Source organism: Corvus kubaryi, unplaced genomic scaffold (assembly GCF_017639235.1).
Source record: "Corvus kubaryi isolate FWS band 111438036 unplaced genomic scaffold, C.kubaryi_AGA036_p1.0 37383, whole genome shotgun sequence".
NCBI classification, from domain to species: domain Eukaryota; kingdom Metazoa; phylum Chordata; class Aves; order Passeriformes; family Corvidae; genus Corvus; species Corvus kubaryi.
In genome coordinates, this window is record NW_024581125.1 from 1236300 (window position 1) to 1257673 (window position 21374).

Consider the following 21374-nt stretch of genomic DNA (forward strand, 5'->3'; position numbering starts at 1 on the left):
GTGCGCCGGGCGCTCCGGCCCCGCCGGCACCGCTCCCGCGCGGACCTTCCCGCGCCCGCCGCTCCGCCGGGCCCGCCGCGGATGCTAATCGGATTTACCCGGCGGAGAGGGCAGGAAAAAACCCCGCCAGATCCGCAGCCGTGCGGCCGCGCTGTAAACAATGAGCTTGGAGGCGGCTGCTGCAGCTCCCATGCCGTGAAGACCGGACCCGGGCTCCGCGGGAGGAGGATGCGTGCCTGGATGTGAGCCGTCCCTCGGCGCCTCTCCGGGATGGCGCTGCCATGGACGCCGGCCGCCGGCGAGGAGCGCAGCCGGAGCCCAGCCTGACCCCGCCGCAGAGCGGGGTGTGACACCGGAGCTTTTTTTAAAAATTATTATTTATTTATTTCATTATTTTTTAACCGGGTTGCAGTGGTTTGTGACTCTGCGTTTCCAGCCACCCCTCGTCTCTCCATCCATCCATTCATCCATCCATCCATCCATCTCGGCGCCGATGCCCGCGGTGGCCGCCGCTGCCTGAAGGGCAGAGCCATCATGTACCTCCTGGACAGCAGCGAGCCGCCGGCCGCCGCCGCCTCCTCGCCCGAGAGGATGCAGCGGGGGACCCCGCCGAGGAAGACCGTGTACCGCATCTCCGTGACCATGGTGAAGAAGGAGCTGCTGGGGCCGGAGAGCGGCCGCGCCGGCCCCGAGCTGCCCCGGCGCGGGCGGAGCCGCCCGCCGGGCTCCTCCAGCCTTACCAGGGCCGGGCTGCTGCTGCTGGAGGAGGAGGAGGGCGAGGAGGAAGGCGAGGAGCGGGACAGGGTTCCCAGCCCCTGCGGCTTCCGCACCTTCAGGACGCTGAGCACGGGGCAGCTGGAGCTGGGCCGCCTCAAGGTGCCGAGGAGAGCGGGGCCGCCCGTGCCCGGGGCGCCGCGGGGCAGCGCCGGACCCGGAGAAGCCGCGGCGGCCGCTGCCGCATCCCCGCCCGGGGAGGAGGGCGACAAGGACGGGGGGCCCGGGGAGCAGGCCCCGGGGGAGCGGGGCCACAGCCCGTGGCGGCAGCCGGGGCTGCTGCGGAGGAGCTTCAGCTTCAGGCACTGGAGCGGCGGCGGCGGCGGGGAGCCGGCCCGGGTGCGGCGGCACAGCAGCTCCGGCTGCCTGCCCGGGCCGCCGCCGCCGCCCTCGCCGCCCGCCGCGCTCCCCGCAGAGCCCCCCGAGAAGCGCAACACGCTGGACGTGGGCGAGGTGCTGAGCCAGGCGGACCCGCTGTCCCGGCTGGAGCGCTGGGAGCGCAGCAAGAGCAAGAACCGGACCCTGGATAACAGCGACCTGCAGCGGCTCTCAGAGCGGCTGGGCCGGGAGGGCCCCGCCGCCGGCACCGAGCACCGGCTCCTGCGCTTCTTCAGCGGCATCTTCGCCCGCAGGGACGGCCCCGCCGCCCTCTTCGGCAGCCCCCACGGACGCTCCCCCCGCAGCAGCTTCTCCAGGTCCAGGGCTTATTTTAGCAGCCTCAGGAGAGCCGCCGTGGACATGCAGTCCAGCTCCGAGAGCATCAACGGGTCCCCCCATAAAGGTGCCCGTCCTCGTTTCATCTGGGCGGCTCGGCATCGGTGCTGGGGGATGGATGGTGGGGTCAAGGGGCTGTTCTGTGTGAGGAGAGGGAGATGCCGCTCTGGGGTGCATCAGAGTGGAGAAGCTCTGGCACAGGTTGCCCAGAGAAGCTGTGGTTGCCCCTGGAACCCTGGAAGTGTCCAAAGCCAGGCTGGATGGGGCTTGGAGCAGCCTGGGCTAGTGGAAGGTGTCCCTGCCCAAGGCACGGGGTGGAACGAGATGGTGTTTAAGGTCCCTTCCAACCCAAACCATTCCATGATTCTATGGGTACAGTGTGTTTTGAAAAGCACATGGTAGCACAGCTCTGCAGAGCGCAGGTCAGGCTGTGTGTCCTCCTGAACCAAAACTCCCTCTCTGGAGTAATTGATTGTGCATTCTAGGACAGCTGAGAGAGGCAAGTGTAGCTCGTTTAATTATGGAATAGAAGCTGAACTCGAGTGCTGCTGTATATAGGTCACTGGGTGGCCCAGTGCTGCACAGCACTGGGACTTTCTCCTTTTGGAAAGGCTTCTGTAATCCAAAAGATGGGTTATGTTGGTCAGAAATGTGCACTGCTGGAGAAGTGAGTGATTACTGGTGTAAATGTGTGGTAAATCCTAAACCTTCACTGTAATAAAAGAGTTTGGACTGAGTTAGATATTTTTAAAAAACATAGCACAGACTTAGAAGCCCTGCTCTGTGAATTATTTTATTATTTGAGTTATTTTATATAGCTGTGTACAAATTACCCAGAGCATTTCTAGTCCAGGTGGAAATCAGATAGGGAATTCTGGGGCTTGTGAATCCCTCAAATACAAGAAAAACTTGAACCTTCCCTGTGGGATGGAGGTACCTTACTGTGGGATGGCAGGGAAGAGCTGACGAGCTGCTTTCTGTGAGGCTCTGGAAGGATCCCGGTATCGTTGGCTGGGACGTGTCAAACCAGAAATGCTGGTTGTGGAGCTTCATTGTGAGACGCTGCTTTCTTCTAGCTGTGCTTTCAGATCTTTAATAAGTATCCGTGATGAAACATTTAGCCAGCAATTAGAGTCGCCTTTGAGCACTAAGTGCTTATCAGGTGGCAAATGATGTCTAAGTTGCTGCTTTTCTAAAAATACAATTCTCAATTAGATTAAGCTTTCATAAAGGCCCAGGTACAGCAGAGAATGGTGTGGAGCTGGGCTCAGGTGGTTTATTGGGGAAAGCAGCCAGCTGCCAGCTCCTTTCGGATCCAGAGCTCCTGCTGCGAGTGGAGTGTGCCCAGAGTTTGAGGCACGAGGAGCAGAGCCAAATATTTAGACCTAGTTACTGAGGACTGTAAGGTTTTATTGATGTAGAGGCATTCATGTGGGCTTATAATAATCTTGACGGAAATTGTGGTCTGACCTTGGTTAAAGTTCAAGGTAACCACAACAGAGAATTACTTCATGCGACTCTTTCTGCCTGTCCTGTGCCAGCACACTCAAACTCTTGCTCTCTTCCAACTGCACACGGTCATATACTGGGAGCACAGTCCTCCCAGCCTGGGAGGAAACTTCAGTTAATCAATAACTGTTGGTACACAGCACTAAGATGTTCCAGAGAGGTTCCTCCTGTGCGTGCCACTACCAAATTTATCTGGTGCAATTAAGCCTTGAGGCTTGTTCTCCAGAAAACGTGTCCTGGGACCAGCGATGTGGCTGCAGTAGGTAGCAGTGTTGCAGGCTCGTGTTATGGGTTAGCAGGCCTGGTGTGCTCTGCTTCCTTCCTTTTCTCCATAAAATTGCAGCTTGGGAAAAAAGCCCGTGCACAGCTCCAGCTGTTGCTCGTTGGTGACTGTTAGAAAGCTGAACTTGAAACGAATTTGTCTTTAATTTCTCCTACTGTATGTTAAGAAAAACGTTTAATTAGATATTACGATTAGCCTGCCAAATGTAATTTATTATTTTAAGGTTGGAACAAGCTGCTGTTCAGCCAGAACTTGTCTTTTGCTTCTTTGAGTTGATGTGGAGTTGGCGTGCTCAGATTCTGGAATAATTGCAGACACACAGAGATGGAGCCTTAATTTCAATGTGAGTTTTATTCCCTGGAAACTTGAAGAAATTCTTGGCTGTGAGGGTGGGCAGGCCCTGGCACGGGGTGCCCAGAGAAGCTGTGGCTGCTCCTGGATCCCTCCTGGTTCCAGGCTGGGTTGGATGGGGCTTGGAGCAGCGTGGGATAGTGGAAGGGTGTCCCTGCCCACGGCAGGGCGTGGAATGAGATGGGCTTGAGGGTCCCTTTCAACCCAAACCATTCCATGATTCTGCACTTGTTTCCCTCATGCCCTTGGTATTCTCTGTGTTTGGTGCTGTGCATGAGTTATTTGATTTTGTACTTGCAACATAAAGCCTGCACAAGGTCTGCAGAGAAAGGAGAAGTTTTAAAAAATACAGCTTGTTGGCATTTCAGCTTGAAATACCTACCCAGGTACTGCAATATCTGCTTGGATGATATTTCCTGAAAAGAAATACCTTACTTTACCTACCATAGTCAGGTGCAATATAGTTTTGTACAAGTTTTTCAGCAGAAGAGTCAAGACTTTTTAAAATCTATGTGGTTTCGATGTTACTGAGTTTGACTTAGGCAGTGCAGTGGGTAAAGGTTGATTTTTGGCTGGGATCAGTCTATAAACTCTCAGTAGTTATTCACACTGTCACTAAGCAGTCCTTGAGCATCAAGCCTTTTCCTTTTCTACCCACAAGTCCCATTTGCTGTGATATTGTTGGCCTTAAATCCAATGCAAGCAACAATTCCCGAAACGTTTGCAAGGGGAAAGAAATTCATTTATTTGAAGGAAAAAAGTTTTTCTGTGTGCATGACCACTATCCCCAAAGGCAAAAAGAGGAACTTCCATAAACTTCAACCCAGAGAAGTTATTTTTGCCTTAAACTATTTAGAAGAAGTCTTTAAGGGAAGTGTCATTCCTCATCTAAACTTTTTTCTTCTTGAAGTCTTCATGATTCATTCCTGATGAGAGGAACTCTTGCTGCTCTGGAGGAAGAGGAGGAGGATGGCTCTGAGGCTGAGGGCGCGGGGGGTGGTGTTAAAATAATTTCTTTTTCAGTGGTTCTCACTTGTTCCTTTCGTTTTGAGATAAGTTTGTTTGAATAACCCCTCTGTAGGATATATTAAGCAGCTTTGGGTATCAGAATTGTTGACTATCAAAAAGAGTATCATTATAATACAATAAACTGCTCTTTTGAGGTTTTTTCCCCCCGAGGTTTTAGAGGAGTTAGTTTTAAGCTCTTATCTCAAATTCTCTGCAGCTTAGAGTTGTGGGAAGCAGGGGGAAGCTGCTGAGTGATCTCTGTTGGAGGCCTCCAGCCTTTCCTTGCAAAGCTTCACTTGAGATAATTCTTGTTAGTTCTGTGTCATCTCCTTGCTGCCCCGCTCTCTGCTCTGCTGTGCTGCTGGCCATCCCGGTGCAGCCCAGCACGCCTGATGTGCGCTCTTATGGATGAGCGGGCAGAGATTTGGAGCACGTGGAGTTTGAGCAGTAAGATGGAAATGCACTGGAACTGATCCTGTGTGGCTCCCTCGTTCGTAGCTGCAGGTTTTTGGTGCCGTGCTGGCACAAGTACAATCTTTTTCAATGCTGGAGAGCCCCCGTTTTCATGAGCTAAAAACCATCTAGGACTCTTTCAGCCGTTTCAGTTATTGTGGGTGTTGTCTAGAGGTTGTTATGAAAATAAAACCCAGCAGATAAATAGATTGCAGTTGGGGTCAAGCATTTTCAAGCATTGTCTAAGAGGGTTTTTTATTATTATTTATTGGGTAGGTCTTCTTGTGTCAAGCAAAATGAATGCCAGCTGCACTGATAGAGCGAGATGATTAAGAACTGAACTGGTATTAAGGTCACTGGCTGAATTAGAGAATGAGATGGATTAATGTTTGCACAATATTGAAGCGTGTGCCAGCTGCGAGCAGCCGTGGTCTTTGTTTTTCTCTTAAAATTGAAAAGAAATGTAGAATTTTAGTGCCTCTCTGCTATAGACTTGACAGTTAAATGCCTAATGGCAGTAATGGGTAGCTTTGTTGGGACAGATCTCTGAATACTTCTGTGAAGTGTTGTGCAGGCATTCATCTCCATTCCCTCCCAGACCGAGCTCTGTAAATTGAATTAGTGTTCTGTTGTTTTGCCGGACATCTGCCTGTTGCTTGGTTTGCTTGGTTTACTCCAGGTAACGACGTGTTTATCTAAGCGAGCTCATGCAGATGACCAAAGCACCATTTGTACAAGGAAAAGAAACATTCAGAACATGATACTCCTTCTCCTTTCCTTCTAATTCCTCACCTTGAATTTGAGGTTGCTCGGTGCGATGGGAAGCCAAGTGCCAGGTCCTGCCCTTGGGTCACAGCAGCAGCACTACAGGCTGAGGGGAGAGCGGCTGGAAAGGATCCGTAAGGAGAGGACCTGGAGGTGCTGGTCAACAGCAGCTGAAAATAGGCCCAGATGGCCAAGAAGGCCGATGGCCGCTGGGCTGTGCCAGCCACGGTGTGGCCACAGCCCCAGGGCAGGGCCCGTCCCCTGCCCGGCCCTGCTGAGGCCCCTCGGGGCCGTGTCCAGCTCGGGGCCCTCCGGCCAGAGGGACCCTGAGGGGCTGGAGCGGGGCCAGGGAAGGGAACGGAGCTGGGGAGGGGCTGGAGCCCCAGGAGCGGCTGAGGGAGCTGGGAAGGGGCTCAGCCTGGAGCAAAGGAGGCTCAGGGGGGACCTTGTGGCTCTGCACAAGTCCCTGACAGGAGGGGGCAGCCGGGGGGGAAATCGGGCTCTGCTGCCAGGGAACAGGGACAGGAGGAGAGGGAACGGCCTCAGGCTGGGCCAGGGGAGGCTCCGGGTGGACAGCAGCAGGAATTTCTGCATGGAAAGGGTGCTCAGGCCTTGGAGTGGAGTCCCCATCCCTGGAGGTGTCCCAGGAATGCCTGGATGTGGCACTGGGTGCTCTGGGCTGGTGACAAGGTGGGGACAGGCACAGCTTGGAGTCGATGGCCTGGGAGATCTTTTCCAGCCTCAATGATTCTGTGATTCTGAGGAGCATAGGGTTCCTCTGGAACTCTTTGCTCATCCTGGTGAGTCTGCAGTTACTGCTGGAGCATCTGGTTTTTCAGAGGTGGAGTCTGTATGTGAGGTGGCAGATGAGCTTTTTCCTGAGACCAGAGGAGGGTTTTAAGTTGCTCATAGTTGCTGCATGACTTTACTGCAGTTCTTTGCTGGACATAGTGGTCATTTTGCCCTGCAGAATGAAATCACTGGTACCAGATGCTGAACCATTACTCTGGCTAGTGAAGCAGCCAGAACCTGCCATCACTCCTATTTCACAAAATACAATTTCAAAGCAGCGTAAGTTCATTAGCAGGGCTGCATCCAGGTCTTGGATTCCTAGATGACCACTGAAGAACCACTTGGGTGTGTTTGAATGAACAGTTTGGCTCTCTGCTGCAGAGCAGAGCTAGTTTTGATACTACAGAGCTGATGGCCAGCAGTAGTTGAGCACCGATTGCCCAAGTACAACTCTCCAGTTGCCAAATAATGGGTGTAAAACGATGGCCTGTACTGGGGTTTTCTTTGGCACGGCCATAACCTCATTTGGAAAGCAGAGAGCAAATGCTTTAAATGCCTGAATATTCCTTTTCACTTCGGGCCGCATAGGATTTAACAAGGAATCATTAATGCAGACTGTTAATGTGCTGGTGTTACTTTTGATAAGTGGTGTTGGGATTTCCCCATGGCAACTGCAGTAAACACACAGCGAAAGGCACTTTCTGCCAAAAACCACAGAATGGCTTTTTTCATGTGCGAGGAAAACGAAATGTCAGTATATTGAACCCATGAAACTATCATCTATTTTGTTCATGAAAAGCATCCAGCATAAAGCTATTATCTTGATGGGAGTTGAAAACGGGGCGTTTGATGATTTTGATGGTTCAGGCTGGTACATAATGACAGTGTGTGACAAATACTTGTGCTTTATTGACAAAATAGTACCAAATGTTTCCTTAAAGCAAAGCAGGCAGCAAATGCCAGCAAGAGAATAAGCAAACAGTGCATTGCAGCTTTCTACAATCTTTTTTTGATCATCACAGATGACATTAATGGTGGGCCTTGTTATTTATTGAGGTTTCCTTTGGGAATAAGAAGGGAAGCAAGGCAGAGAGACCTGCAGTGCAGCTGTTGGGCTGCAGGAACAGCTGTAAGGGGTTTGGAACAGGCAGGGACTCAAGGGCAGCGTGTTTGTCATGAGGGTCACTTGGTCAACAGGTCTCACTTGGAGGGATATTTGTGGAGTGGGTTCACTTAAGTCACCATTTAACCCCATAGTCGGTTGTTGTTCTCCTGTTTTGGGTTCCATTGAGGCTGCCCAGATGAAGATGTAAAGAAAGGTCACTTGTCTGCAGTGATAACCCAGAGTAAATCTCCCCATGCATTGAGATGTTACAGCAAGGGCTTTACAAGGAGCCCTGTAGGATCTGGCTGTAATGTCAGTACAGTCCCTGGGATTTACGAGGTAGGCACGTCTGTATTTCCGGGCTGTAAATGTTCCACATGGGTGGTACTCAAAGTCTGTCTCCTTGCTTTGAGAAATGTTCCCTCTATATTGCCTGACACCCATCATGTGTACCTTTATTTTCTCTAGCTTATAGATAGAGAGAGCTATTGAATTAAAGATTGAGCAATGTCAGTTCTGGTTATATGAAGCAACTTTGATTTTTAGATGAATTGATGATGTCTCTCAGCTCCTGAGCTTGGGGAAGTTCATTTCAGCCTTGAAGGAACTTAATAAGAAATAAATTCAGAGTTTCTTGGGAAAATCTCAGTGTTAGTAAAGGGTTCTTATTCTTCACAGCTCCCATTTTGTGAATGAAACCTCCCAGCTGATCTTTCCTACTTGGAAGGATTAGATGCTGGTGTTCTGCTACTTAGATATGAAGGGGAGCTCAAACACTGTGCTGAGTGCTGCCAGCTCCTGGTGCTTCCAAAGTGATTTATAATCCCTCTTTGTTTGCATGTATTTGTCAGTCAGCTTGTCTGGCTCCTTTGACAGAGAATCTGCATTCCTAAAAATGCTGGTTTAGGACTTGGTGTGTATATACATATACATACACATGTATGCGGTTTGAGAAGAGGGTTCTGCATCACTGACGCAAGGTTTTTCCCTCTTTATTCCCATGCAAACAGTTGTTTAACAGCAGTGCCTATGTATTAAACATAAGGGAAAACTCTTCTAAAAAGTGGGTGCTGAACCACTCAGTGCAGCTGGATTTGATTTGATTTGTAGGGATATGTAAGGCATTTATTGAGCTGCCTCCCTCCTTAGTTTCTCTGCCGCTTCTGTGGGTGCAGATGTTGTTTGGGTGTTAAGAGCACAGTATTTCCCCTTAACGAGGTACTGTTTATTCTCACTACTAAGTGGCACTTGTTGTTTTTAGGTTGAACCCTGAAAAATCAGTAAGTGGCCCTTAACCCTGCTGGCGTTGCTGTGAGGAGCATTCCTGCAGAGGTGATGCTCTCCCTCCTCCCAAAACCAAAGGCTCCCAAACCCCAAAGCCTTCTTTGGGATGAGTGTCAGAATGACAGAGTGCCTGAGACCTCTCCTGCTCTTCCAGGGCTCGTGTTGCGTTCTTATCCGGGGTAGACTGCCTGGGAAACTGGGATGTTGACCCAACTGTTCCTTATGCAACATCCTAATTCAGAAGCTCCTCTGTTCGGCGATACAGAAATATTTATGTTGGCAAGGCAACAGCTTTTATGCCTCGACCTCAGTGTCCTGCGGGGAAAAATCCGATTTTGTGCTCATGGAGGATACAAGATTTAGCTTTTCTCCAGTTTTAATTATTAAAGCTGTTAAAATTGATCATGCATTGCTCTTCACAGCTTTCAGGGGATTGTGCTCAGGCCTTGGAGAGAAATTAAAATTTTGTCTTCTCTAAACCTGACTTGAATTGAAAAAATCACCTGTTTTGCCACATCCTTGGCTGCAGATTGTTGGTTTCCTTGCTCAGGCTGCTCTTCCTCCCACAGTCCAGGGTGGCAGATCCTCACTGGCTGTCACTGGTACCCCTTTCACTGTGTGTGTCCTCTTGTCCCCTCCTTATGAGAGGCCATGGGCAGGGACACCTCCCACTATCCCAGGGTGCTCCAAGCCCCGTCCAGCCTGGCCTGGGACACTTCCAGGGATCCAGGGGCAGCCCCAGCTTCTCTGGGCACCCTGTGCCAGGGCCTCAGCACCCTCTGAGTAAAGAATTTCTTCCTAATATCTAATCTAAATCTCTCTTTTACTTTAATACAGTTCCCCCTTGTTTGTCACTATCTGCCCGTGTAAAAAGCCCCTTTTTACATGTCCATAGTGAGACTCTCCAGAGTCTTCTTACATCCTCACTTGTTAAATTTGTCAGTGAAGAGTTTGTTTTAATAAAAAGAGGCTAATTTCTGCCCTCAGGAGAAGGTGTTATCTTTGATTTTGTGCTGTTGGCCAGCAATTCCCTCAGGTTTCCAGCATGGTGTTGGGCAGGCTTGTGCTATTCAAGAGTTAATAGAGATGTTTTCAATTCCATGTAGAGCTGTGCATGGCAGGATTGTTTCCCAAGGGTCAGAGGAAGAAGAAGGCAACACTAAAGGACTCTTGCTGAAGAAGATGTTTTAAAAGCACTGTTTGAAAGTCCCTGGGAGTGAAGGGCCTCTTTCAGCTCCTGTTTGCAGTGCACTGTCTCTGTGGGGTGACCTGGGTGTTGGTGAAATGCCTTTGAATGCGAGCAGTTCTGGCCAAAATACGCTATTTTTGTATCTGATTTTAATCTCTCAGAAATATCTTAGCATGTCTTAAGTCTTCAAAATTCCTGGCTATTTCTGAGTTAGCTGAGAAGTCACTGCTTAGGGCAGATGATGGTATTTGAGATTAGAACATTGCTGTGAATGGAGAGCTGAACTTCATCTTCTGGGTGAGGTGGGGATGGGGCCTTCAAGGAGGGGAACTGAAGTTCTCAGAAAAAAATTCTTTATTTTCAGTTTGGGTGTCTGCAGAGCTTCCAGGGTGACTCAGGGTGAGGTTATTTGAGAATGACAGGCTCTGAAAAGAGCAGGTTGAGATCAGATAAGGGAGATGTATGTTTGACTCTGTATAAAGATGTGTAAACAGCTTGATTATTTCTGTATGTATGCACCAGAGGCATGGAAATGCTTCGAGTCTGTTTAGCTGCCTTGAAAACTTGTGGGAATCCTTCCTTCCCTTTTGCCCCTTCTTATCTCTTGGTCTTGTGAACATAAAGGGTGGGGAGTGAAAAGCGAAATCGAGCACTTGGTTTGCCTTACGTTCAGATTTAAACATTCCTGAGATTATTGCCACATTTTACTACTGCCACCTGCTTCACCTCCTCACTCCGGGGTTTGGGGAGGCCCTGCAGAGCCTCAGGTATGTCTTCTGACTGCTGTCTGCCAGTGAATCACCTGCTAATGCAGTTGACCTCCAGCCCTTTGAACTGACTCTATTTTTAACCTAAGGCAGGGAGGAGAATTCATGCTAAGCAGAGGCTGATCAGACAGCGCTACAGTCATCTAAAGACTTGTTGTTGCTCTAACTGCCCTCTTCCTTCAGGAAACAGAGCTGATAGCATGGAAGAACTTGTTCTGAAAAGCACTTGGAGAGATTCCTAAATTTAAACAAATAAATATACATATGCAGTGTATGTGTGTGTGTATATATATATATGTATAGCTGTGGAATCTGAAAGTTTTTCAGTTCAGTTGTGCCTGTAAAGTAGAAACACAATAGCTGCTGTTTCATAACAAGGCTGTAAAATTTTGTTTTCTAGTTTGGCAGGTGGTTTCATTCATTTAAACTCCAATTAAGATGCCACAGTCCTGGACAGATGTGCTGTTTCTGTCCTGAGGTGGTCGTGCAGTGTTGCCTTGCCCTCAGTCTCTGTATTTCTGCCACAATGGCCAAGTTGTGCTTCAGTGGTGAAGCTCAAAATCGGGAGGAGACCTTTCCATGAGTTCTCCCAGTCTGTGTCAGACCAGTTCATAACCACAGATGCCCTCCCCAGTCTCGCAGCTTACTGGCAGAAACAAATAATCTTCCCTTGAAGGACGGTGGGGATTAAAGTGCAGGTCGGTGTTTGCCCTTTGGCCGTAGTGCATCTCCCAGCACCGGTCATCCACACGGTGCTTGATGATCATTCAGGCTCCTTGCACTTGGAGCATTCCTGATCCAGCTCCTCCTGGGTAGATGAGCAGGATGTCAGTACCACTAATCACTTTTCCCCAGATTCTCCTACCTAAATCTGAGCCGGAGTAGCACCAGGATTTGTATTATCCCTTGTTTAAGGAGGGTGCCTTTCTCCTGGGTGGCTTTTACTGGCAGTTTCCATCTGATCCATTTGGAACCCATCCTCACATGGGGTGGTGAAGTAGCAGTGCTTCATTTTGAAGGAGCCTTTGTGTCCCTTCTGAATCAAATCTGAGGGTCTGCAAGGAAGCATCTTGGAAGCAGGACTTTCCTGGGATTACTTTGGTGGGGGGAATGGAAAACTGCATTTATAATAAGAGATTCCAGAACAAAGTGGGATTTAGTTGCTGTGGTAATTACAGTTTTGTTCTAGATAACTGTGAAGTTATGCTGTATTAACTCCTTCCTGTGACTAGATGCCTTTTCCCATGGAAATGGAAGTTCTGATTTCCTTGTGGGTTATGAATTGCAGTCCCAGATGTCGTATTTCATACTGTACCATTGAAACTGTGGTATGAAATCCCTGCAGGCCCTCAGTGTGCGTGTGGGCACCTTGTGGGCTTTCACCTGGGCATCCTTTCATTCAAGTGGCTTGGAGAAGAAACGAGCACACTGAAGGAAATTGTTCCTGGAGTCCCTCCTGGAAGTTTCTGTGGCAGGAGCACAGGCCACGCCTGTCGAGGTTGGAAGGGGTGTTAAGGTGAAGCTCCTCTTCTTTATACTTACAGGGTATGTTCCTGTCACAGCTTGCCTTAACCTCTACCCTCGCAAAGTATGTCAGGAATTGACTGATAACAAATCCCTTTCCATCCCCAAATAAAGAAGAAATCGAGTGTGATCCGAGCGTGCCTGCACTGGTTTGTATTTTTAGGGCCCCCAGGCTGTGAATCAGCAGTATCAGTGTGATGTTGCCCATAAATAGTGTGGGTAAAGTATGGACACAGGTTGTTCTGGTGGGAAACCAGTTCAATGTTGGGGGTTTGACAGCATTTCGTGGGTGATGGAGCTGGTTATTAGGGAGTAATGATTTATAAAATGTGTGTGACCCTGGTTCCACAAGCACAAGACTTTATACAGCTTTCCTTTAGTTGTAGGTGGCTTCCAGGTCAGTGTCCTGTCCCTAGATAGCCCACTGCAGGTGTCTGCTGGTGGTTTCTGGGGTGGCTCTGAGTGCCTCTCAGTCCACGTTGGCTTTTCCAGCTCTATCTGTGTCCAGCCTCCTTCCCCAGCCCACTCACAGCTGCCACAGCTGCCCTTGGGGAATAAACAAGAGGAATTTAACCGTTCCTTCCCTCCTGCAGGAGGGAACTGTGTTACCCAGCCAAGCTCCAGGGAGCTCTGCAAATTTGGGACAGAGAATTCCCACTCCCGCTCTTTCTGTGCATTTCCCTGTTAACAGCAGGGTTACATGGTTCAAACCCTAAGGAAGAAGCTAATTTCTTTCTGGACCCGGTCTGAGCTCCTTTCCTGCAGAATAATCCTAGGAATGTGTCACTGCAGTCATCACAAACGCTGCTGGCCTTTGCTGTTTACATGTGCTGTCCCCTGTCCCCCAGTGCTGGCAGCGCCATCGGTCCTCAGGGGAGGAGGGTGGAAGGGTTTTGTGCAGTAAAAGTGGAACAAAAGTCACAGCAAAAACATAAAGCATTTTTTCCCCTGCTAAGATTAATAAAAGTGGATTCCTGTGTGTTTTTTCAGGCATTCAGAAGATGAGCTTTGATAAATACTTGGCCAACAAGCAGTGGGTGCTGGATGAGAGCTCAAGGAACCTCATGTAACCTGCACAAAGGGCTTCCCAGATAAACCAAGGCTGAATTTGGGCTCACACCGCTGCAGTTTAGCTTATCTTGTCAGCTCTTGTACCCTTTTCAGCCAATCTCAGAGGAATTTTTTTTTTTTCTTAATTCCCTCTTTTCAATGAATTCCCTTTATTCAGTGGTATGGCATTTTGGGGGGATTTCATGGGATTTATTTACATATGTATTAGGACCTAATTTTTATATAGTGTATAAATACATGTCAAATGAAGTCTGCTTGCAATGCCTTTATTTGAGAATGTAATCCTATGCATATTTTATGATTTTATGGCTGTGGTGAGCTGTGTGATAGGAGTTTGGAGTCAGGCTGCATCCTCACTCTCTGGGCTGGGAATTTTTGAGTAATAAAAGCAGTTGTGTTTAACTCCAACTCATGAAATCACTTAAAGTGAATTTTACCACCTTTATTTCTTCGTGTTTGTTTAGTGGAATATGCACCCAGCAGGCCAGACCTAGGAAAAAGTGATTGCAGAACCAATAAAATCAGCTGGGTGTTGAAATAAGCACTCTTGCAGCATTCTCACATGTATTTTTTTCCTTCATTTCAATGTCTTGTTTTTTCCAGTGGATGACTTGTGCTTAAAACCTTGGGCCTCAAAGCGGTTGTAAGGCTTTTTGTTGTTTTCTTGGGGGTTTTAAGGGCATTTTTAATGTTTGTGTCACAGATTTTGGCAGCATTTTTGAGGCGCATTTCCAGGACGCTGTAATTGGTACATGAAGTGGGAGCCAGTTTGTGTAAATGCAGCTTGAATTACAGCACAGCTTTTGAAGTTTTGAGTCTTTGAGGTTCTGGTCACCTGAATTTTCAGGAAGGAGTGTGGCATTTAATTCCTATAGCAGATTTTTGAGCTGGAAGCTCTGTGGCTGTTTATATTAAAGTGAGATTTAAGTATAGGATTTTCTTGGAGAATACCAATAAAGGCTGGGGGATCAATGCAAAACCCCAAAGGTCAAGTTTTCAGTAGACTCTTGTGCTGTTCGTAGCTTTTGTCCCTGGGCATGTTATAAATCACTTCTGGAAATAATTTGGGGAGTTATTGAGAAAAATCAACAGCCTTGAAATTGCTGTAAGGAGAAGACATCCTGTGCTGAAGCAGCCTTGAAAGAATGGCATCACATTTCTCCTTTATTGTTGTAGAGGGCAGGCAGGGGATTTGTGTGGTTTGGGGTTCCTCAGCTCAGGTTTAGGTATTGCTCTCTTGATAAAGGATCTGCTTTTAGCTCCAGGGGCTCTTCCTCCCCAGCATTTTATTTTTTTTTTTTGGCCTGGGTAGTGAGACTTATTTACTGCAGTGTTGTGGTGTGTTTAATGTGGATGTTTGTCCATAATGCCAGTGGATGTTCATGTTTTGGGATAGATCATTGACTTTCTGAGGGTTTAGTTGACAGATGCTTCATTATAACTTCAGAATGCTTAATGCTCACTGTATGTCTGTGTTGGGGGAGACACTGAGGCTGTTAAATACAGTGTCTGTATCAAAGTATTGGAAATTTAAGTGCTTATTCTTTGGTTTATGCAGAAAAATCTCATCATTCCTCATCTGATTCATCTTGGACATTTTATTCCCCACATATCGGTTGGGTAGTGTCAGCTTTCCATTTCTTGCGCTGTGATTTCCAGCAGTTCCTGTTCGAAATTCAGCGTGTTTCCCTTCTTTCTTTAAAACAATAAGGATTGTGGTGACATTTCTGTTTAATGTAAAAGATAAATGCCTGACTCTGGGGAGTTTAGCTGTCTGAAAGCACCTTTAAAGTTACACGAGGGTTTTTTTTTCCTCCAGCTGAAAACGCTCCCTTCCTTTGTTGAAAGTGGGAATGAGCGAGGTAGGTGGTGAATTCTTGGGAAGGATGGAGGGAAAGGCTTTGTGATCCAGGGTATCTGCAGGGGTGGGCACACCTGGGATCACTCAAGTGGCAGAGCAATACCTTGTGAGCAGGCAGCTCATGGGTATTTTAAGGTGCAGTGGTGCAGCACTTGAGAGCGGCCAGAGGTTTTTGGTTCTCGGTGTCAGATGCAATCCCGAGCAAGGATTTAATTCCGAGGCACAATTTTCAGCCTGAAATCCATAGTGGGTTCTTTACTGCATTTATTTCAGGCTTTCCCTTCCTATGGAGACTGGTCTGGACAGAGATTTCCTCATGCAGTAATTCTTTGGGAGCCCTCTGTGACTGCCTGCCAGCTTTTTTAATGGGGAAAAACTCATGTAATGCTTCCCTAGATAATTTTGTTCATTCTGCTTGTGTGTTACAGTGCCTAAAGCCATTTAATAGGTAACATAGTTTGAGATTTTTTTCTTTTGTGCTCTAGCCTTGGTATAATTAGCCATGATAATTGCTTTAGAGGGTTACAGATGACAAACAGGAATGGTTGTAAGTACACACCTGGCGTAGTTACTTAGAATAAGGTTGGACTTGATCTTGGAGGTCTTTTCCATCCTGAATTTCCTGTGATTTTAACGGGGGTGCAAACACTTTCTGATGTGTATCCACGGTTCTTGGGTAGAGCAGGGTACGTTGATCATGCTCAGCTGTAATGCTGGGCAGGGTTAATGAAAATCACCTCACAAGAAGCACCTGGGCAGCATTTCCTCCAATGAGGCAGCCTTTAAGGGGTCTGGAGGCAGCTCTGCAAGCAGGAGTGCAAGGGCTTCGTGGAGGAGGGCAGTTTGATCTCATGCAAGGTAATGTCTTCAGTTTGTATTGTCTGCTGTCCAGCTTTTTTGTGTAAATAGCTGCCTTCTTCTACAAAAGCAGCAGCCTTTAATTTTGTGATGCAGTCTGGCAAGGTGATCCTGCTTAGAACTGCTGGGAGCCTTTTTGTAGCCTCCTATGGATCCTGTAGGTGTTGCCAGAGGGAAGGGCAGCAGGATGTGATTCTCCTACTCCTTGAGGCTCCCTGATAAACTGTGGTCCCAGTCGAGTGGCCAGTCCCAAATGGTATGTAAATATTCTGCCTTTGCCCCAGAGGCTGGCACCGAGGCAGATAAGGGGAGCAAATTGTCCTGAGATATTCATCTTATGGTCTGAATGAGAGGAAAGTGAGTTGGACAATAGGAATTATCTGAAATCTGTATTCTGGACCTTTTTTTCTGAAGCACAGGATGAGTGGAGCTCAGAGCAAGCTGGCCTGGTGTCCCTGCTCATGGCAGGGGTTTGGCAATGGATGATCTTTTCAGGTCCTTTCCAACCCAGACTATTCTATGGTTTTAATAACTGGACGTTACCCAACTGGAACTGTGTTTTTACATAAATAAGCAGGAGCTGCTAGAACTGTTCATCTTTTATTTAATGGCGAATATTGTATTGTATATCCAGGTGTATCTTGTCAGATCCCTAACTGTGGTCTCCTCGTCTCCCCGAGTTGGTTGTAATTTGCATAACGTGGTGGAGCAGCACCTTTTAAAGGCTGATTAGTATTTGTGTGAGTCAGCAGGGACTTGAGTGGTGGGTGGCTCTCAGCCCACGAGGAAGTACTTCCACAGCTGATAAAGGTGAGGTGTGAAATGGAGCCAGCTGGTACAGATGGCATTACCTTTGCCTTAAATTAAATAGTCTGGAGACCTGGATTTCAGGTGTTGGGGATCACCCAAGCCACCTGTTATAAAATGAATTGGCTTTTCTTGGCTGCCTCTCGTTGGTATTTAGGATAAAAGCTGTTTTATTTATCCATGAACATGGAAAAACCTTAGAGTTTTGTGGAATGGAGAGATTTCACTGCTGGGACTATTTTACCACCGTGTAGAAAGGTCTGTCCCCTTATTCTGTTGCATGTATCTGCTTAATCTGAAGATTTCTCTATTAAACCAGCTTTGGATTTCCCTAAACAGAACAGATTTATTAAAATATCTATTGAAATTGCCCTATTCCTTGAAGTGTTCCAGGCCAGGTTGGACAGGGCTTGGAGCACCCTGGTCTGGTGGAAGATGTCCCTGCCCATGGCAGGGGGTGAAATGAGATGGTTTTGTAGGTCCCTTCCAACCCAAACCAGTCTGGGATTCTGTGGTGGCTGTCAACATTCACTGGCTCCTCACATGAAAACCTTGGTGCTGGAGAAGCGCTTCCAGTATTGTTGGGATTTATCTTATGCAAATGTCCTGTGGTATTTCAAATAAATTTAAGGAAAAAAGCCCCTTCCCTAGAGAGAGCTTTTGATGATGCTACAGGGGTAGTCAAGCTCTGGTTTTCTTGCGGAGCCTCTGTAAAAATGCTGCAAGGACTGAGTGCTAAAAATGCATCCTTAACCCCACAGCAGTGGTTTGTGTTGGCCTTCCTGGAGGAACGAATCCCTTTAATTAGTAAGACAGCGAAGTTTATTTTGGGGTTTGCTTTGTTTTCATTCTGGGATGTGAACTCTTATGCACTGCAGCTTAAAAAATACAAAATGCTGCTGTAGCTCTGCCGGGGTCTGCTCCAGCTGCTGGCAGCAGCTGCAGCCTGCACTGCGCTCGTCCCGCTGCCCGCCTTTGCCTGGGAAAAAATAAATCCATTTAAACGGGGAGGAGGAGCCAGGAATTGTTTTGATCTGCCCCAGTAGCTGCCTTGATGTGCTAACCACATGTTGTCTGTGTGTATGTGATCCTAAGGACAGCTCCCCTGGCTTCCTGAGGGAGCAGCGTGGAAGGCGCAGAGCTGCTCCCTCTGGGTTCTGGAAGGGTGCATTCAGTGTCACGCGTTCTGCTGCTGCTTTTGGGGTGGGTTTTTGAGATTTGGAGGCCGTGGCTGCTTGCTTTCTGTTTCCCCATTGTACTGCTTCCAAGGGGCTGCGTTTTATTACGGAGTTAAGGCTGCACTTGATTGTGTTAATTATTTTCTTAAGAGCGTGTGCTGGTGGCATTGCTCGAGTAGAGGCTCTGACACCCTTCTGGTTGGCTTTGAACTGCATTTTAGATCTTTATGTGGGTTTTTGGCATTCTTTTTGTTTTCTAAACATGAAAAGAATTTTTTATAATCAATTTCAGTGGCTGATGGGGTCGAGTTTACCTGAGGAAGTGGCACAGAGGTGACAAAGAATATAAAGTGGCCCCCAGCTTTCCTTTCTCAGCTCATATAAAGGCAGTAGGAGGTTATAGGATTAGTAGGGAACAGAATTTGAAGGGAGGGTAATTCTTTAAGTGTTTGGGTGCAGGGGTTTAGCAAGGATTCAGTTTACAGCATGGTTTGCTAGAGCACATTATAGGTCAAGATGCAGCAAGAGGGCTTGTGTAAAACCAGCTCATTTTTCCCAAAATATCCTTTAATAGGGCTCATTTGCATGTTGTAAAATAGCAGGTGTGAAAAGCATCAGAGGCCAGGACTGTAAGGACAGAGGCATTTGGTCTCTTAGATGAACAAAATTGGTTTTTGGTTACTGAGCTCTGCAAGGGCTCTTTTAAAGATCGCACTTCTAGTTCTTTGAGTTTAAAGTACGTGCCTGAGGTGATGGGAGCCTGCTGAAGCTTGGAAAACACACTGGAGTTTCTTGGCTTCACCCAGGAAACACAAATAAGGATGTAGCCAGAGGGCAGGATTTTTTGTGAAGACCCACAACAACCTGATTCCTGGATGAGTGGGTTTTTTTAAAAAAATGCCATATTACAAGTTCTAGCAAAGTAAAGATTCAGCTTTGTAAGCCTCGACTGGAGAAGGATTAGTAAATGGATATTTGCAGTGGTTCTGTGTTGATTGAGATCTCAGGCCCTTCAGTAGTTCTTCAGGTGCTGAGGATGGAGGGTGAGGTGGGAGGGGAGGAGAAGCCAAAGGAGTGATAGGGAACGGACCTTGGCATTCCGGTGGTTTTCCCTTATTTCTGGCTTCCTCCAAACCTGCAGCTTTATCTGCGAGGGAGAGCTGAAAGAGGCTTTGTGTTACAGTCACCAAGTCTAAAGTTCATGTGAGCAATGTTTTGAGTTTCCAAAATAAATACTTTGTACTTGCACGGGTCCCGTATTTTCCGAAATGCCTGCTGGTAGCAGGTGCTTTTTAAATAGGAAGCTGTGGAAGGAAATGCTTTCCTAGTGAAGCATTTGGTCGCACATTATTTTTTCTAGCTGTTATTAACTGTTTTTAAGCAGTTTACAGGCAAAAAGTGCTGGCAGACCTGAGCCCTCCCCTGCTTGCTTGGCTTTCTGTTGGCTTCAGGATGCATCCCTGGCTCAGCTGTGCAGTGCTAAGTTCCAGGTTTTTAGTGCTGCTCCGATGGCCCTGTGCTGGTTTAGTGTTTTGGTGGCTTTACAGGCTCTTAGGCAGCAGGGTAATGAAAGGGAGTAAGTGGGTATTAGCCTTATTGCAGGAAGATAAAAACTAATTGGGCAGCTGAAGCACCTGAGGTGAGTCTGTGCTGCCAGAGCCGAGTTCCCAAGGGGAGTGAGACAGGACAGGGAGAGCATCCAAGGCACCTGCCGATCCTGGGGAGCTTTATGGGACCATCTCCTCGCCCCATGAGGTCAGGGAGATGCTCTCATCCACACAGACCACGTGTTCCCCATCCCAGGTTCCTGCTTCAGGTTCTCCGTGTCGGCTCTTAGGAAATCAGCCTTTTTCTCCTAGTGGATCTCTGTGCAACTGAAAGAAAATGGGCCCCTCTGCACTGTTTCCTTGTTGCTGTAACCAGGGCTTTTGCACTGGTTCCAGCTCAGCATTAATTCCCTTTGAGACCATGCCTTGGATTGCATTAACTTTTTTTTTTTGACATTTGACAAAAGCTTTGTTTAAACAAGTTAGATGTGCATCAGGCTAATAAATATAAGCCCCATCAGATTATTCCTGCTGCGCCGTTCTCTGGAGAACAGTGTCTCATTTGTGTATTTTCCACTAATCATCTCCAAATCTTGCATGGGTGATATCAAGTGAGGGAAAATGGATTTAGGATTACATATGGTACAGTCAGGGAAAAAGAGGCTCTGTTTTGACAACCAGCATAGCAATCTGGGAGACATGACTCCAGCTCTAAAAAATGTTTTCAGAAATGTGTTGCATAAACAAGTCATCATTTCCCTGGTGGAGAGGGGAAATGTTTTGCTAGATGTACTTCTGTGCAAGCCCGCTGGACCCGTTTTCCTTAGCCTCAGTTAAAAGCACTGAAAAAGGTCAATCTGAATGGTCAGATGATGTCAGAGCACAGATTTGGGTTGACAAGCAAGGAAATTGGGCCATGAGCTGATCTGTAAGTGATGGAACTTGTGTACTGCAGGTTTTGGCACGGGGGTGCTGTGACTGCACCAGGTGGTGCAGGGCAGCAGCAGCAGAAAGAATCCTCCATGGCACCATCACTCCTTTGCAGGTTCCTCGAGAGGGGAGGAGCATTTTGGGGATGGGAAGAGAGTATAGGTTGGGCTGAGTTATAGGATCACACCCATTAAACCACATTGACTTCATCGTGGCTGCCTGGGTGTGACGAGGGGTAGAGTTTGCCTCTGCCTCCGTTAATCACATTCAATGTGCAGCCACCGAGCTGGAGCTGAGAGTAAGGTCTGTAGGTGGATGGATAAATGAGGTATTGGGGAAGGGCAGACTTGGCTTCTGTGGGGAAAATCATAGCTCACATTTACTCGAGTTCTGTAGGGGAGGACAAAGGAAATCTTTTCATTTTGAGCGCTCTCGCTAAAGACTTGAGCTGAGCTGCCATCAGATGAGAGGGAGGGTCCTCTTGTGCATAAAACTTTTTTTAAAAGTAGGAAATCATGTATAGGAATAAATAATTGATTCCCGCACAGGACTCGCGTCGGGGGGGGGGGGGGGGGGGGGGGGGGGGGGGGGGGGGCGCCGGGGG

At 47.8% G+C, this 21374-nt stretch overlaps 1 protein-coding gene across 18 annotated transcripts in view; it reads left to right on the plus strand.

Moving 5' to 3' along the window:
* AGAP1 (ArfGAP with GTPase domain, ankyrin repeat and PH domain 1) overlaps positions 1-21374 on the plus strand; it is a 313696-nt gene that overhangs the window by 65989 nt on the left and 226333 nt on the right. For 4 of the 18 annotated variants that reach the window (XM_042035319.1, XM_042035320.1, XM_042035323.1 and 1 more), the window contains exon 1: positions 28-1555. The exons of 8 other annotated variants lie outside the window; for them this stretch is intronic. In XM_042035319.1, the coding sequence (XP_041891253.1) occupies positions 535-1555 (1021 nt within the window). In that variant the 5' untranslated portion in view covers positions 28-534. Of the gene's footprint in view, positions 1-27; positions 1556-21374 lie in introns of those variants that run through there. 6 more of the 18 variants (XM_042035313.1, XM_042035322.1, XM_042035314.1 and 3 more) reach the window with 2 other exon arrangements.